The following is a 15,471-nucleotide window of genomic DNA, read 5'->3' on the forward strand; positions in this document are numbered from 1 at the left end:
AATATACTGATTCGAAACATATCTACAGAAATATAAAATCAATCATTCAGAGTTATTTGATTATTTCATCAACTTTTTAGGTAAACTCGTAAACAGTATGATGGTGTTTTCGAAAGGAATGCATTTTGGTGAACATTCCATTGCGTAGAACTATACATATTAGATTGAAAAAATCCATTACATTAATAGCTACCGCAGGATTTACTTAGATAGATTAGATAGATGAACTAGTAAGCCCATAGGTTCGCCTATTTTTATTTTTTTTCATTTTTTATTTTAAACTTTTTATTTAAAAAATTGACATCCATTTATACTACTATTTAAATTTTATATTTGAAGTGAGCGTCGTAACCCAGGTGACCATATCTCATAACAGTTATGAAGCAGAAATGTATCCCGCGCTCCTTGTTTTATAACAGATATATCACACTAAGAGTACAAATACAGAACGCTTATGTAGCAGCTATGCTCCTATGTCCGCCTCAAACAAGGAACACATCTCCTTTCTGAAAGGAGCATAAATAGTTCAAACATGGATCATGCAAATATTTGTTTCATGGGAGATCTATATATATTACCTTCATGTGTTATGTTTATTATGTTTCATTTGTTATTAAAAACGCTTTCAACAAAAAGATGGAAAATTATGGAAATTAATATAAACTATTGCAATAATAATGAACTCGAATTTAAATTTTTCAAATAGTGGGTGTTTATCAATCATTTTTGAAAATAAAATTCAAAAACATCTCATCAGTTCGGTGAGGTATGTGAACGAATGAACTAATGTTCAAAAACAATATATTTTCATAAATTTCAGATTTCAAAATTAGTGCACACGTTAATAGAACTAGAAAGAATAAATTACATCATCCAAACTGCTGGGTTCATGATTATTGTTCTCCAAGAAAGATTAGGACATGTCTTTCTGGTCTTTGCACTTTGCTGCATTCCATAAAAAGAATAATCAACAGTTCATTAATTTTTTGGCTTAGGTCAAAAAGTTTTTAGAAGAATTTTGTCCATGTTATGCGTTATGAAAATGATAAGAATACTATATGCATATTTCATATCTTTCTGAAGAAAAAATTTTCAATATATGTATATGATTTATTCATTTATTTCTACATATGAGGTACATGCAACACGTGAGAAAATAACCTATATCGAAATTTAAATCAAACAGGACATTATTTATTCGAATATAATTTTTATATGCTGGATATAATGAAACCATACCCTATTATGTTTTATAGGACTGCTATGAAAATACGAGAAATGATTTATTGACCTACAGTTCTATATCCATAGCACTTTCTTTTCAGTAATTCACCATTTCAGTGAAATGATTTCACTGGAAAATCACTATGACACACAAATAACTTATCAAACGTTCAATATCTGCACTTCACTTTCAGTAATCCACTATTCAACTGACAAAACGTCTAAATGATAATAATAAATAGCTTTGTTTTGGTTCGCACTTGAGGCGGTTCTGAATCGGTTCAAAGTAGTGGAGCAGCTATGGTGTGGGAAGCTACATGCATGCTATGCGCGAGCTTACGCTGAATAAATAAATATGCGACTGTTTTGAACCGTTCTGGAACCATCCTAAAAGCGAACCAAAACAGGACTAATAAGTATCGAAACGACAGCAGTATCAATAGCATTTCTCACAATCCCCCATATTTGTTTACGTTTCACAGCGCCCTCGACGGTAGTTATTAGTTAAAACGCTTATGGTGTCATGCTCTGTCGATGATCTCAAAATGATACATGGCAAATAAAGAACAATGTTACAAATATGTTACGTGGATATCTTGGAGCGGGTACATGAAATTTCTAAAATGTGGATATAATTTAAATACAGCACAGGTACATCCCAAATATCGTATCAGACACGTAATGGTTACAGAAAACTAACACATAACAAAGTTCCCCATTCGATCTCCCGAGAAAACATAACAGATATGTTACTGGTCACCTGGGAATCGACGCAGTGCCTGTTTGTATGTAAACAACATAAAACAATGAAGTTGAGGGTTTGTCAGCACAGGGACAGGTTGTCATACAATTGACCATGGGAAAAGGATAGTCTAGAACAGTGGAACACGGGATCTGAAAGGCTCTAGAAGGAAGTCTGAACAAATATTAAAAACCATGCACCGAAACAGATTGAACAGAGTCAGTACAGTACAAAACTAGTGGAAATAAATAATTGTGGATATATCCAGTGGTGCAATTGTGTAGATATAAGCAGTACTGTCCATAAATTACTATCTTATAGTAATATATGGATATCTTGTAGAAATTTTGATTTGTAAAAACTTGATTGTCTGTTATGTTATGTTCTCAGATACAGCCCAGAAACAGTAATAAAAAAGAAACAAGGAAACAGAGACAACCGAGACCGTCAACCTCAAGTAGAAATTTGTCCGATTTTAAGAACCCTCTTGCATCTCTCTCTATTTCGTTGAAATGGAATAAGTCTATCTTTGTTGCACTTTACTTGAGTCTAGCCCTAGGTGGAGCTACGTTCGACTTCTGGGGAATTCGAAATTTGGTGTGAAATAGAATAAAGAAAAAGAAAAAACATGCGCAATGGCACTTACAGAAATAACCTCACCACGTGTAAACAAACAACAACAACAACAAACCTTTTCAAATTCAAACTTCTTGCAGTTTGGGTCGCAGTACGCTGAATAAGTTTTCCTTTTTTTATAATACAAAGTGAGTTCGAGTATGGCTGCAAAAAGTTGTATAGTCTGTGGAGACACCGAGTTCGAAGTGAAGAAATTATTTTGTTTTCCATCAAATCCAGGAAGGTAAGAGTAAAAATTATCTCATTCAAAAGCAGATTTCAATAAAGGCATTGTTTAAAGTGAATCCAGGTAAAATCCATATTTTATTTTGTAGATGTGAATCGTGGATGAAAATTCTAGGTTTCAAAAACACCCAATTTAAAAAACACCATCGAATTTGTGATAAGCATTTCAGCAACGAAGCTTACATGGACTTGAGGTTATTAAAACTGAAGAGAGATGCTATTCCTATAGCATGGGTAATTCCTTCATTTCCAGGTATTATTATGTTTCAGTAATATAGCTATTTATCTACAAGATTATATCATACCATTAGTAAATAGGTTATTCACTCTTAAGGTACCATTCTAATGCACTACCATTTAGTTCTAGCAAAAGAGGGAGACACTATGCCTTCTGTAATTGAAGACGTATTTCCAGTTGAATCTAGTTCTTCAACATTATCTTCATCAGGTACAGTTTTTATCTGCAAATATTTCCTTTGAAATAACTAATGATATTCTTTTACTCTGTCCATTATATTTTAATTTCAATACGATAGTTTATTCACTTATAATGTACAATTTTAATGTTCTTTCATTCAGTTCTAGCTAAAGAGGGAAACACCATACCTTCTTCGAATGAAAAGGAATTTGCATCTAGGACTTCAACAATTCCTTCATCAGGTATTATATTTATTTGCAAAAATTTTTTTCCAACAAACTGATGTCATTTTTTGTTGTTGTATTTTTAGATGCACAAGATCCTACCCCTAGCGCATCTTCATCAGCATGCCCAAGTACACCACATGGGAGGTCTAGGGCAAAGATATTCCGTAATATTGATAATTTTACCTTATCAAATTCTACCCCTAGAAAGATGAAGTTGGTTGATCTTATTCGGAAAAAGGAAGACCAACTACGCAAAGTTAAAGCTCTGTGTAAAAAGAGAAAGCACACCATCAATAGTATCACGAACCTATCTGATGAGGGAGTGGTAAGGAACCTTTTTAAGGACATGCCGTCAGTGACGGCTAATTTTATGCTATCCCAAATCAGGAATTTTAAAGCAAAGAGTGCCAATGCACGAAGATGGACCCTTGATGACAAAATCATTGCTCTTTCCCTTTTCAAGAGGAGTCCCCGGTGCTATAACCTTCTCAGAAAATTTGCGGCCCTACCAAGCAAAAACACAATATTAAAGTTGTTGAAAATGGTTCCGTTCAAAGTTGGAATCAACGAAAGCATTTTCAATCAACTGAATGAAAATCTCCCCAAGGACATACATCAGAGATGCTGTGCCCTTTTATTTGATGAAATGGACATCAAAGAAGGTGTCCAGTATGATATGGGGGAAGACAAAATCCTTGGTTTTGAGGATTTTGGAGATACTAATTACAGTAAAAGGCTTGCCACAAAAGCGTTAGTGTTCATGCTGGTAGGGTTGGGTAAAAATTGGAAGCAGCCAGTGGCCTACTATTTCAGCCATAGGGGTTGTAATGCTGCAGAGTTGAAAAAATGTCTATTAGAAGTTCTCTCTGCAGCAAAACATGTTGCCAAAGTGGACGTTGCTGTTACAGTCTGTGATATGGGTACAAGTAATGTGAGGTGCATCAAAGAACTTGGTGCTACTAAAGAAACACCTTTCTTTTTTTTTGAAAACTCAAAAGTTCATTGCATGTTTGATCCACCTCACTTATTGAAATGTACCTATTCTCTATTTCGTAAGCACAATGTTAGTCTTCCTGTAACCATTGGCGAAACCATCTTGAATAAAGTTGCCAAATTTCAGGATGTCATTGCAGCTTACGAAATAGATAATAGAAATACAATCGTTTTCAGGACTTTATGGAAAATAAAAGCCACATACCTGAAACCCATATTGCAGTATGCAATGAAGGTGAATATAGCTGCCAAAGTAATGAGCCACACAGTTGCAGCATACATATTTTCCTTGATTAGTGCAGGTAATATATTTTTTCTGGTCTAACTTGATACGTTTTACATTTATATTTTTTTTCAGGGCAAATGAACCCCGAGGCCATTGGGACTGCTTCCTTCATAAAAGAGGTGGACACACTGTTTGACAGTATGAATGGCAAGTCAGATGATGGTCCCTTTGGGAAAGAGCTGAAGGGTCCATTGAGTGTCCGCTCACCCCACATCCAATATTGGGAGGAGGAATCACAAAGGATTAAGAAGTGGAGCTTCATTCGATACACCAAAACTGGCACCCTGAAACAATCCATGCCACCTTCCCAAACAGGTTGGCTCCAATCGATCAAAGCTGTTCAAGGGCTCTGGGAGTATTTGAGGGAATTGGGTTTCAAATCCCTCAAAACAAGAACTCTCAATCAAGATCCATTGGAGAACCTGTTTGGACAAATTAGGTATGGTTGTGGATGCAATGACAATCCTACAGTTCAGCAATTCATTGGAAGTTTGAAAACTCAACTTCTAAATGGATTGGTAAGCCAAAGCTTTCGTGGGAGAAATTGTGAGAAGGACGACAATGAACTTGTCTGTAATTTGAAGTCATTCCTCAATATTCCCCCTCAAAGTTTGGAAAGGGAAACTGTAGAAGAGGCTTCTCTGACTAATGAAGCACCGCAAATATCAGTAGAGGTATTGTCTGCTGAAATTGCGGGAGAAGTTTCTTCTGGAAGCCCCAAGATCCTGTCTGTGGCATATGTGGCTGGAGCCATTCTTAAGGTGGTGAAAAAACACATATGCTGTTCCTTATGTGATTCTATGCTCACAGCTTCAGATTTAGAGCCACAAAATTTATTTATAATGAATAAAGAGTGGTCTGATCAAAGATCGGTATTACTGTACCCAAGTGAAAGCTACACTGTTTCTATAGGTTGCGGAATAACAGTGTTGGAGGAATTTTTGGATGAATCCCCTTCCCATCCTAAAGTAAAAGTGACTGCACTTGCGGTACTGTCTACCATGAACTTTGATCATCTTGCATGTTCTGAACATAAAAGTCACATAAGGGACATAACGACAGCTGCTCTCTGTAGGATTGGCATTCCATGGTGGTGCAGAAGGAAGTGTGAAGAGGTGAAAACGGAAGCTAAAACAAGAAGCATGAACAAAAAATTAAAAAAGATATTGCATCAGTAATGAAGCATATGTTGTTATAATTATTGTTGTTAAAATTCTGCTGTCCTAACATGAAAGGTCCTATCTGTAGAATTTAAGTTTTGAGAAAATCCGGGGTTTCTGTTTTTTTTCATTGTATAACAGATAGTATTTCAACAAACTCTCCATGTTTTCATTTAGATATAATGTTGACGAACAGAACTATTCCCGATTAGGAGATATTGCATTATGTCCATCACATTCTGCAGATAGGACCTTTCTTGTTAGCAAGGCAGACTTATTGTTGTTATAATTATTGTTAAATAAAAAATTAAGTCCTTTATCTGAAGTGTTACTCGATTCCTCCAAGTTGAAATGAAACCACAATTTTGTACATGATGGAAGAAACTCTCTCTTTTGATTTTTTCATTTTTTTTTTAATAATCCAATATTTGCCTCTAATATTTTGAAGAGCAAAATGAAAAAATCAAAAGTGAAAGTTTCTTCATCATGTTTGCAAACATAGAATAATTATTGGATGCTCTAATGAATAAGAGAAATTCAAATTTCCCGCTATTCGTTTGTTCCCTCGATTCAAGCGCCACCTACTATACAACTCGTCAAAAGTTAGAAAGAGATGGATGATAAGATCGGACATAGATTTTGTTTGAGGTTGACGGTCTCGGTTGTCTCTGCAAGGAAACATTGGACTCTGTAGATCATTTCATTTGTCAACCTCAAAATGTCAAGTTCGTAAATAAAAACTTAGAATAATTTGTGTGAAACTTTTGATCACGTAATTAAATAAAATTTTTAATGCTTTTTCCACATAAATACTTCTCAATGTTCTAGAATTTGAGACTACTATGTGGACATGCTGTTGAAAATTACTCAGGTGGAAAATAGAAAATGAATTATGGAATCCTTAAGGAACGTTTTTGGCCGCAAACAAATATTATTCGCTAAAATATTGATAAACAAACGTACCTACGCCAGGTAGATAGAAGTTAAATTTGTTAGAATATTAGATGAAGTGTTTTATCATTCTAGATTAGCTGAAGTTGGCAGACTAGAATCTCCTAAACTGGGAGGAAAATACGAAACTGGGCAACTAATTTTACATCGTGTGTTTGGATATAGAGGTGTAGTTTTATTTCCTTGGATTGCGAGAGTTTATGATCGAGATATACCACAACAAAGGGAAGATTCTGAAGAAGAACTTGGTAGCCGTGGGCTTGGAAGAGAGGTTAAAGGAAGAACACATACATTTTACCAAGTTTTGATAGATCAAAGAGACTGCCCCTTCATTGTGAGTAGCTATATGATTTTTCAGGTCATCGTATTTTACTTGAATTTAATTTCAGAGAGCTCAAGCTGAAGCGGTTACTTTTTTGGGTAATCAAGAGACGTCCAGAAGTTTATATGCCATCCCAGGCCTTGACTATGTAGCTCATGAAGATATTATACCATATTCAAGTGTTGAAAAAAACCCTTTGCAGCATGAATTATTCGATAAGTTTTTAGAGTATGACAAAACAAGAGGTTCGACCGCATTGTTTTCCATGCTTTCTTTTATTCTGAAGGGTATAGTTTCAGATCCACCATACATCGCTCATGAAACCCTGCGTGCCTGGCAGAAGAAGAACCATCCTTGGTTGGAACTCTCAGATGTTCACAAAGAAACAACCGAAAATATTCGTGTTACTGTAATACCATTCTACATGGGATGCCGTGAATCTCACGCCAATTCTGTATACTGGGTATGCAATGTTATTATCTGTCTTGAAATATAACCATTATTTACTTGTCACTTGTCAAAATTTTTGACAACTGACAAATTTTGACACATAACCTAAGTTATGTGTGAAGATATCAGCCTGTGTAAGTTGTATTTCTGATTTTCAGTGGAGGTACTGCATACGTTTGGAGAATTTGGGACATTTGAGCGTTCAACTACGAGAGAGGCACTGGCGTATCTTCTCCCTGTCAGGTACACTGGAAACGGTGAGGGGCAGAGGAGTGGTAGGTCAAGAACCTGCATTAACTAAGACCTTGCCAGCTTTCCAGTATAGCAGCCATGTGAGTTTGCAAGCACCAAGTGGACATATGTGGTAAGGGTGTAATAAATTATATGTAGTATACAGTGATACCGCGTCTACTGGCACAATAAATTTGTTCATGTTAAATTTTTTTTAGGGGTACATTCAGAATGGAAAGAGAAGATGGGTACACCTTTGATTGTAGGATTCCTCCGTTTTCCTTAGAAAGTAAAGCTGAAAATGTCCCTGCAACACCACCCCAATAAATATGACTGAATTATAATTAGTTTGAAACTTTACTATATTTTCCTGTGAATCTAATAAATCGCTTGTAATTTGTAATTTTTTCATTTTTTCAAGAATCTAAAGGTACAATGAATTTCGAACCTTTTATCCGATTGGAAATAAAACAAATCGTTAATCCTTATGATAAATATATTCAACACAGACTGCGAAAATAAAACACTTTTAGTCAGTAAGAAAAAAAGCCAACTTAACTTTCAATTCATAAGTTGCTAATATATTACAATTGTTTAGATACACAATGATCCAATAAATCTCTCAGTTATTTCACAAATGTTCAACTAGCGCGGGTAATTGCTGCTGAAACCCAGTCCTACGCCCCTCATTGTATGAGTGGCCGTTCTTGCAACCTCGTATTGCTGCTCCATCGAACTGAACATCTCTTCTTGTTTCTTGATGATGTCCACAGGCGGAACCGGTGCAGTATCTGTTTGGCCCTTTATGCCCATCAGCCTCTTGAACTTACTGGCCACTTTGCCTACAAACATATATTTGATAAAGCCATAATATTAGCGAATACTAGAACCAATTAATATGGGTCGTTGTAAGCTAAATTTGTTATTATTAGCGAAAATAATCAAGAGAAGAATATTCAGTATTTATCGCCAACGAAATTGCGGTAACTCATTTATTGTATTATAAATATGTTTTACTTTGTTTGCCATATGAAATGGACAAAGAGAATTAACGTTAGATTTTTTAAATAGTAGCTTATTCCAAAGGTTGAAATGGTTATATCTTTTTATCTAGATCGAACCGAAAAAATCGTTTCTATTGGCTTGAAATGTCTTGTTAAAATATATGTATAAATCGAAGACTTTTCCATATTGAATAATGATTTAGAAAATCATGTTCACTGTCAGAAAATGACAGCATATTTTGACAATGACAAAGCATTTTTGACAGAAAATCAGTATTATCATTTAATTATAATAATCTCATAGCTTTGTTACAACTTACCGTCTTGATCTTGGGCAAATGTTGTAGCTTCCCAGATTTTGGTCACCCTAGAGGTTGATGCCGGAGGAGGAGCGCTCTGTCCTTGTGCCGGAGCTGCATCTTGCTGCTTAGAAGGATCTTTCTTCTGCCATAACAACTTACGTTTTTCAATCTGATCTCTGTACTTTCCTGTTATACCGGGCATAAAGAATCTGTCCTTTCCACTTTGATTGTCTGCAGAAGTTTCAGAGGCTTCTAATGTGAAAATACAAAGAGTTTCATCAGATAACCTTTTAAGGGGAATTGATTAATACGAACCATTTCTCGAACCATTGCTTTTGGGATAACCGTACCTCCTCGGTGGTCCCCCATAACGTCCCCTTGAGCGAGATCTTGATCTAGATCTCCTGGACCTATCTCGCTTTGGAGATCTGCTATACCTCCTCTCCCTACTGGACGAGCGTTTCCTTTCCCTACTGCTAGATCTTCTTCTTTCTCTGCTCGTTGACCTCCGGCTTTTTCTATCTCTGTAGCTGTCCCTTCTGTAATCTCTACTGTATCTGTCAGTTTTGGATCCGTACCTGTGAAAATCATAAGACGTTGAAACTTAACCAAACTTTTTTATTTGAATTTTGGTTACGCAGTGAGGCCAAAAATATTACTCCACCTGTCGTCTTTTTTGTCTCTTGTTCTGTCTTCATCCCTCTTATCTCTACTCCTACTTCTGTCTCTGTATCTATTTTCTCCCCTTCTGCTCCTGTGGTCTTCTCTATATTTATCATCGCTGGGACTGCTTCTTCGTCTTTCATCTCCGCTGCTTTTGTCCCTACTGTCCTTACCATTACGGGACCCATCGTTTGATTCCTGTTGAAAAAGTCTAACCTAAATGAAAATAACATTAATATTGGGGATAATGGTGGGTATGGAGTAGTTTTTTTTTTTAAGAAACTTGTTAAGTAGAGCATATATTGAATTGAATCTTCTTATCCTAGTATCAATTGAGGTCGAATTTTAATTGAATAGTGATATCAAAATGCTAATAAAGCCTTCTCGTTGAGAAATATAACAAACAATATGAAAATCAACAAGTCACCCAATGATTTCCTATTTGAATCTTACAATAATGTTATCTTTCTGACATGTATATACAAAATTTGCCAATACCAATACCTGTTAAAAGTACAAAAATGTCGTTAGGGGGCACAAGCCCCCCCTCTTGGATACTCACCGATGAGAAGTTGGAAGCAACGATCAGAACAACTTGGTGTCGAGGCTAGGTCTCTTGATACCACTTTACGTCTTTATAATATATTAACAGAGGTAAGTTAATATCAAATAGTTATTACTAAATTATTGTAAAAGTTCTCAAATTCAGGGAGATTTTTTTGCAAAATGATTAAAGGCAACGAACAATATCACTTTGGGCCCCAGGCCATATCATAGATTTCAATGATAATTGGTAATTAAAGTATACAAAATGATTCAAATGAAGTACAGAAGTGAAAAAATTTAAGAAACACAATTCATACAATATGTGTAATTTAGACCTAAGCCGGATAGTGATTTAAATTTGCTTAACTTCATTTCTGCACTTTATTTGATTCAGAAATTATTTCGTAGACTGGTTTGCATTCAATTGATTTTATTACCTCACTCAGATCCATCTGAACTTCTTCATAGTTGGCATCTGCTTGATTCTCAGACCTATGGGGTTGCTTTGTATGGGAATCTTTCTTGTTGATACCACCTTTAGGCCAGTCCTGTCAATGTAAAGCTGATGATCGGACTGATATTCATCAATTATTTTAGTAAAATTAGAAAATTTCATAAAAGAATGACTATATACGAAAACAGACAAATCCGAAAGCATTACTAAAATTTTTCGACCTATATTTGAACATAACGCCAAATAATCAATAAAACATAAAATTAAGTTTTTGACAAATACCTTTTGCTGCTCATCAGAGGAGTCTTCATAATCATCGTCACTTCCATAGTTAGCTAAGGAATCCATTTTCGTTTAATTAAAACGGTAACGAGCAGGAACTCATGAAAATTTTATAATTTTACTTTTGCTGCAGAATCTATTTCTGATCTTTCATTCCAATCGATGTCTATTGTCTATCTATGTTTTCCATGTTGATGTCAGACAACAAATTCTCTGATCACAATTTCTTTTGCTCTTCTCAACATAAACGTTAATTGAAGTACAAAACGCAAACCGAGACTCCTATTTGGATCTGAATCGAATAATTTCGAAATATAATTCGGAAGTATTTCATCATATCACTCACATATCAAGCCCTACGCCCTAAGCTAAGCGATTGCTGAGAGTAAGAAGAATCTCGCTGTTCTTTGGTCGCATTGTTAAATGTCAATATTTAATTTAACCTCACTTTATTGACAACTATTCAAGGTGGCCTTTAAATGAGAAAGAAATCAATTAATTATTAAAAGAATAGCAAATTCTCGAAATGACACAAGTTTATAATGAGCCACTTTTATGTCTTCTTTAATGGAAATAATATATTCACAATTAGACTGATACGGAAGCAGTATTGTGAGTAGGAGAATTCTTGATTGCCGATCTATTCACGTTGGATTTTTTAGAAAAAAAGGATGTCCGATAGCGTGGAACTCCAACAATTAGTTGCTGAGGATGAAAACGATCAACCTGATATTGAGAAAAATAAATGGACTTTAAGTAATTTTCAGTGCCCTTATCTGGGGTTGATATTGGCAACGCTAAGTTCTCTCTTTTTTTCATTATGCTCTGTAATAGTTAAATTTACAACTGATATAGACCCAATGGCTCTTGCCGCATATAGATATTTGGGTGTGTTATTACCAGCTATTCCTATTGTGATATATCGTCAGGAGGAAATATTGCCTAAAGGGAAAAGAATTATACTCTTTTTGCGATCTTTTACAGGAACGGCAGCTTTGATGTTGAGCTTTTATGCTTTCCGCCACATGCCTTTAGCTGACGCATCCGTGATAGTATTTTCTGTGCCAGTATTCACAGCAATTTTTGCTAAAATGTTTCTTAAAGAACCTTGTGGAATATTCAATATATTTTCTGTGATTTTGACATTAATTGGTGTTGTCCTTATAACACGACCTACTTCACTTTTTGGGAGTACTGTTGAATCGTTGGGAAATTCAAATGAAAAGACGGATATCTGGGTTGGAGTAGCAGCGTTTTCCGCTACTTTATTTGGTGCGAATGCTTATGTTTTATTGCGAGCCTTGAAATCAATACATTTTTCAGTTATCATGACAAATTTTGGCTCATTTGCTTTAGTCCAATGTTTGATGGTAAGCTATTTTATTGGCGCCCTGTGTTTGCCACCTTGTGGATCCGATAGATATCTTATTGTTGCTCTAGCTGTCTTTAGTTTTCTTGGACAAATTTTACTGACCATAGCATTACAATTGGAGCAGGCTGGCCCAGTAGCCATAGCAAGAAGCAGTGATATTGTATTTGCTTTCATATGGCAAGTTATGTTTTTCAATGAGATTCCCAACATGTTTTCAATCGGAGGGGCCATTTTAGTTATGAGTTCTGTTGTTTTAACGGGTTTAAGAAAGTGGATACTTGCTTTACCTCATGATGCTAGTCTTCGAAAGAAACTTAATGTATTAACAAAATGAGAACGTATTACGTTCTATTTTTGATCAAATTTATTTTTAACTTTGTTTTAATTATTCTTCGATTCAGTTCTCTTTCATTTTCGTTTTTGAATACTTCCAATAGCTTAGCAGTTTTATTATTTTTTCAGGGTAATTAAATATTCTAGTCACTTGTGTATTGTGGACTGTTTCTAATGTAAGTGAAACTATTCTTAAAATGTCTTAACTCTGTTTGCAAATAGGAAAAATAATACCAAATATGATATGTAGAAATAGTAAAACTTCTTTTTAGTTTATGGGCAGAAAAAAATGTTTTTTCTAGTGTTATAGCATTTTTTGAACTCGTACATATCATGTATGTACTTACTATTCTGAGAATGGAAATATGGGCAATTCTTATTAGTTTTATTATTACTCATTTAAAGGTATGATCAAATCAGTCTGTGCTTTGTTGATAGATGGGGCTCTTGATATGTTAGAAGAAGGGGTATTACACAGACTTCCTTTTTTGCTAAATGAAAATATGCAATTGCTGTTCTAGTCAACCCAATATTTATAGGTTTATATTTTTTGTTAAAGTTTTTCAGAACTGATATTCAGTTTTATGAGATAACCTATTGTGTATGATTAAGTTGGATCTCTGTTTTCTAGTCATTTTATCATTGTAAGTTGAAATTTAGTCTAGTCATCTGTACCTAGTATATAATTTATAAGGAAACATTTTTATTTTCAGTGAATAAAGAGGTTTATAGCAAACAATAATGAGTAAATATATTCTGTGTAACTTAAGTATATAGTTACCTATTTCACAATAATGAAGAATAAAAGATTAGGCACTTAATCATGTATTGAAGATAGTGTATAGTGTAATAATGACGATGTTTATTGCCACACAACCTGAAATAAATCAATTCAAAAATATATCAATAAATATTCGGAAATTTCAAAATTTTCAATGGCCAAACTACAAAAAATTAACGAGGGAAATTGAAAACATTCAAATTATATGATACTTATGCTTCAGGTAAAATCGCTTAATCGAAATCCAATGATGAAAATTGCGATCCTTAACGTAGACAACTCAAAACTTTTATTTGATGATCCTTTTCACTCATGAAAATGTTTAAATACAATACTGATGATATCTTTACTTCCAACTCCGAGAAATTTTATTAATACACAATAACACTCTAATACGCGATAAACCGACTAAACGGTATATATACATATAATACTTATAACATTCGTCTTGATAACAAGAAGCGGGTATATCCTCCTATATAGTGAATATACCTAGTTAATCGAATCAGTAATATTTCAAGAACTCTTAATATAACTCGGAAAAGATGAGCTATGTATCTCCGATTTTTGCTTTTTAATATCGAATTATTTCAAAAAAAGATTTCAGGAGCCTTCGAAATTTTTTCTCCAGCACTTGTATTTATCGAGAAGCACTCGGTGACCATCGACTTTTGAAAATTGAAAAAACGCTCACTAAACACGGAACACTGTTCATATACGAGTAATAAGCTAATGAACTATTTTTTTCATCAAACATAAATTGATTCGTATTAGTATATCGTTCACAACCATAAAATGAACAAGTCACCTGCATGAAGCTAATACAGTAATAAAAAACAAATTGTAACATCTATAGACTCAGAGAGACATTATTAAATTGAAAGCAGAGATAATCCAGAGAAGTTCAAATGAGAAGTCACTTGGGGTCAGATTTAGACTTTGAGGAGTTCAATAAATTCAAAATTAACACAGCGTTTACATGACAGATCAATCAATGAAAATTATAGAGCCTCTTTATTCCATCAGAAAAATAGAAGGTTAGGATAATGACTTTTTTAATGGGAAGACCGAGTTGTAACAGTGAAATAGACCAAAAGCTGACACTATATTGTCTAAGTCTGATCAACAACGAGAGATCAATGATTATTATTTATAATTATGATTTAACTATGAGCAGTGCATGAATATTACAAGTTAAATGAGAAGAGCAAAATTAATTAATCTGAAAAGTGCTAGAATATTACAATGAAATGAGAAGATCAAAATAATTAATAAAATGAGAAGAACAATCATAATTAATCTGAGAAGCGCAAGAATACTATAATTAATATACATTAAGTTGGTCTTCAAGAGTGCTAAAATTTATCAATGAATACAACATTTATAGAGACGGACTGCTTACAAGGAAGCACGATTAGAACGTCCATCAGAAAAACAGAAGATACAATTGATAAATTATGAGAGGTACAAATCGAGAGTACTAAAAGGGAAAGCACTAATCGTTGGTTTCGAGAAGTGCAGAAGGCTGAAAACAAACATGTATATCGAGTAATATGACTGAGCGTCTAGCTACCTCCAGCTAGATGTTCAATGCACGTAGGTACTGAAGCCTCGTCGCACTAACATATATCAGCGCCGCTTGTGTTTGTTTTTTGAATTAATCGTGATAAGGCGGGAATTCAAATAGGTACTAACCTACTTAATTGTTGAAAAGAAAATTAATTAATTTAATCATTTTGAATTGAAACCAATCTCGGAGAACTTTATTAGACTTGGTTAGAATCACTGCTATAACCTTAGAGATAAGCCGCCACCCACCTATACTTTTTAATTTTTTGAATACCTTATCGCAAACCCGTCCTTTCCGAC

The 15,471-nt window shown here is 34.5% G+C and overlaps 4 protein-coding genes across 8 annotated transcripts; 3 read left to right on the forward strand and 1 right to left on the reverse strand.

Moving 5' to 3' along the window:
* Positions 1–3,763: 3,763 nt before the first annotated feature.
* On the forward strand, positions 3,764–6,221 carry LOC123320369. Of its 2 annotated transcripts, XM_044907667.1 has the most exons (3): positions 3,764–3,797; positions 4,643–4,767; positions 4,824–6,221. In XM_044907667.1, the coding sequence occupies exons 1-3, from the start codon at positions 3,787–3,789 to the stop codon at positions 5,927–5,929; spliced, it is 1,242 nt and encodes a 413-aa protein (XP_044763602.1). In that variant the 5' UTR covers positions 3,764–3,786; the 3' UTR covers positions 5,930–6,221. The 2 variants fall into 2 exon arrangements, with proteins under 2 accessions (XP_044763602.1, XP_044763601.1); XM_044907666.1 differs by lacking the exon at positions 3,764–3,797 and having other exon boundaries at positions 3,804–4,767.
* A 361-nt stretch (positions 6,222–6,582) lies between these two features.
* On the forward strand, positions 6,583–8,268 carry LOC123320372 (polymerase delta-interacting protein 2). 2 transcript variants are annotated; one of them, XM_044907670.1, is made up of 7 exons: positions 6,583–6,683; positions 6,740–6,883; positions 6,938–7,196; positions 7,252–7,429; positions 7,478–7,647; positions 7,793–7,998; positions 8,084–8,268. In XM_044907670.1, the coding sequence occupies exons 2-7, from the start codon at positions 6,804–6,806 to the stop codon at positions 8,190–8,192; spliced, it is 1,002 nt and encodes a 333-aa protein (XP_044763605.1). In that variant the 5' UTR covers positions 6,583–6,683; positions 6,740–6,803; the 3' UTR covers positions 8,193–8,268. The 2 variants fall into 2 exon arrangements, with proteins under 2 accessions (XP_044763605.1, XP_044763606.1); XM_044907671.1 differs by having other exon boundaries at positions 7,484–7,647.
* Positions 8,269–8,343: 75 nt separating this feature from the next.
* Positions 8,344–11,294, reverse strand: LOC123320371 (arginine/serine-rich coiled-coil protein 2). Of its 2 annotated transcripts, none has more exons than XM_044907668.1 (6): positions 11,117–11,294; positions 10,818–10,928; positions 9,836–10,050; positions 9,487–9,749; positions 9,190–9,423; positions 8,344–8,707 (listed from the first exon to the last, which is right to left on the reverse strand). In XM_044907668.1, the coding sequence occupies exons 1-6, from the start codon at positions 11,180–11,182 to the stop codon at positions 8,511–8,513; spliced, it is 1,086 nt and encodes a 361-aa protein (XP_044763603.1). In that variant the 5' UTR covers positions 11,183–11,294; the 3' UTR covers positions 8,344–8,510. The 2 variants fall into 2 exon arrangements, with proteins under 2 accessions (XP_044763603.1, XP_044763604.1); XM_044907669.1 differs by having other exon boundaries at positions 9,836–10,032; positions 11,117–11,293.
* A 259-nt stretch (positions 11,295–11,553) lies between these two features.
* Positions 11,554–13,560, forward strand: LOC123320642 (solute carrier family 35 member G1). Of its 2 annotated transcripts, none has more exons than XM_044908016.1 (2): positions 11,554–11,732; positions 11,779–13,560. In XM_044908016.1, exon 2 carries the CDS (start codon positions 11,788–11,790, stop codon positions 12,820–12,822), a length of 1,035 nt encoding a protein of 344 aa, XP_044763951.1. In that variant the 5' UTR covers positions 11,554–11,732; positions 11,779–11,787; the 3' UTR covers positions 12,823–13,560. The 2 variants fall into 2 exon arrangements, with proteins under 2 accessions (XP_044763951.1, XP_044763950.1); XM_044908015.1 differs by having other exon boundaries at positions 11,554–11,728.
* Positions 13,561–15,471: the final 1,911 nt, after the last annotated feature.

Source organism: Coccinella septempunctata, chromosome 9 (assembly GCF_907165205.1).
Source record: "Coccinella septempunctata chromosome 9, icCocSept1.1, whole genome shotgun sequence".
NCBI lineage: Eukaryota > Metazoa > Arthropoda > Insecta > Coleoptera > Coccinellidae > Coccinella > Coccinella septempunctata.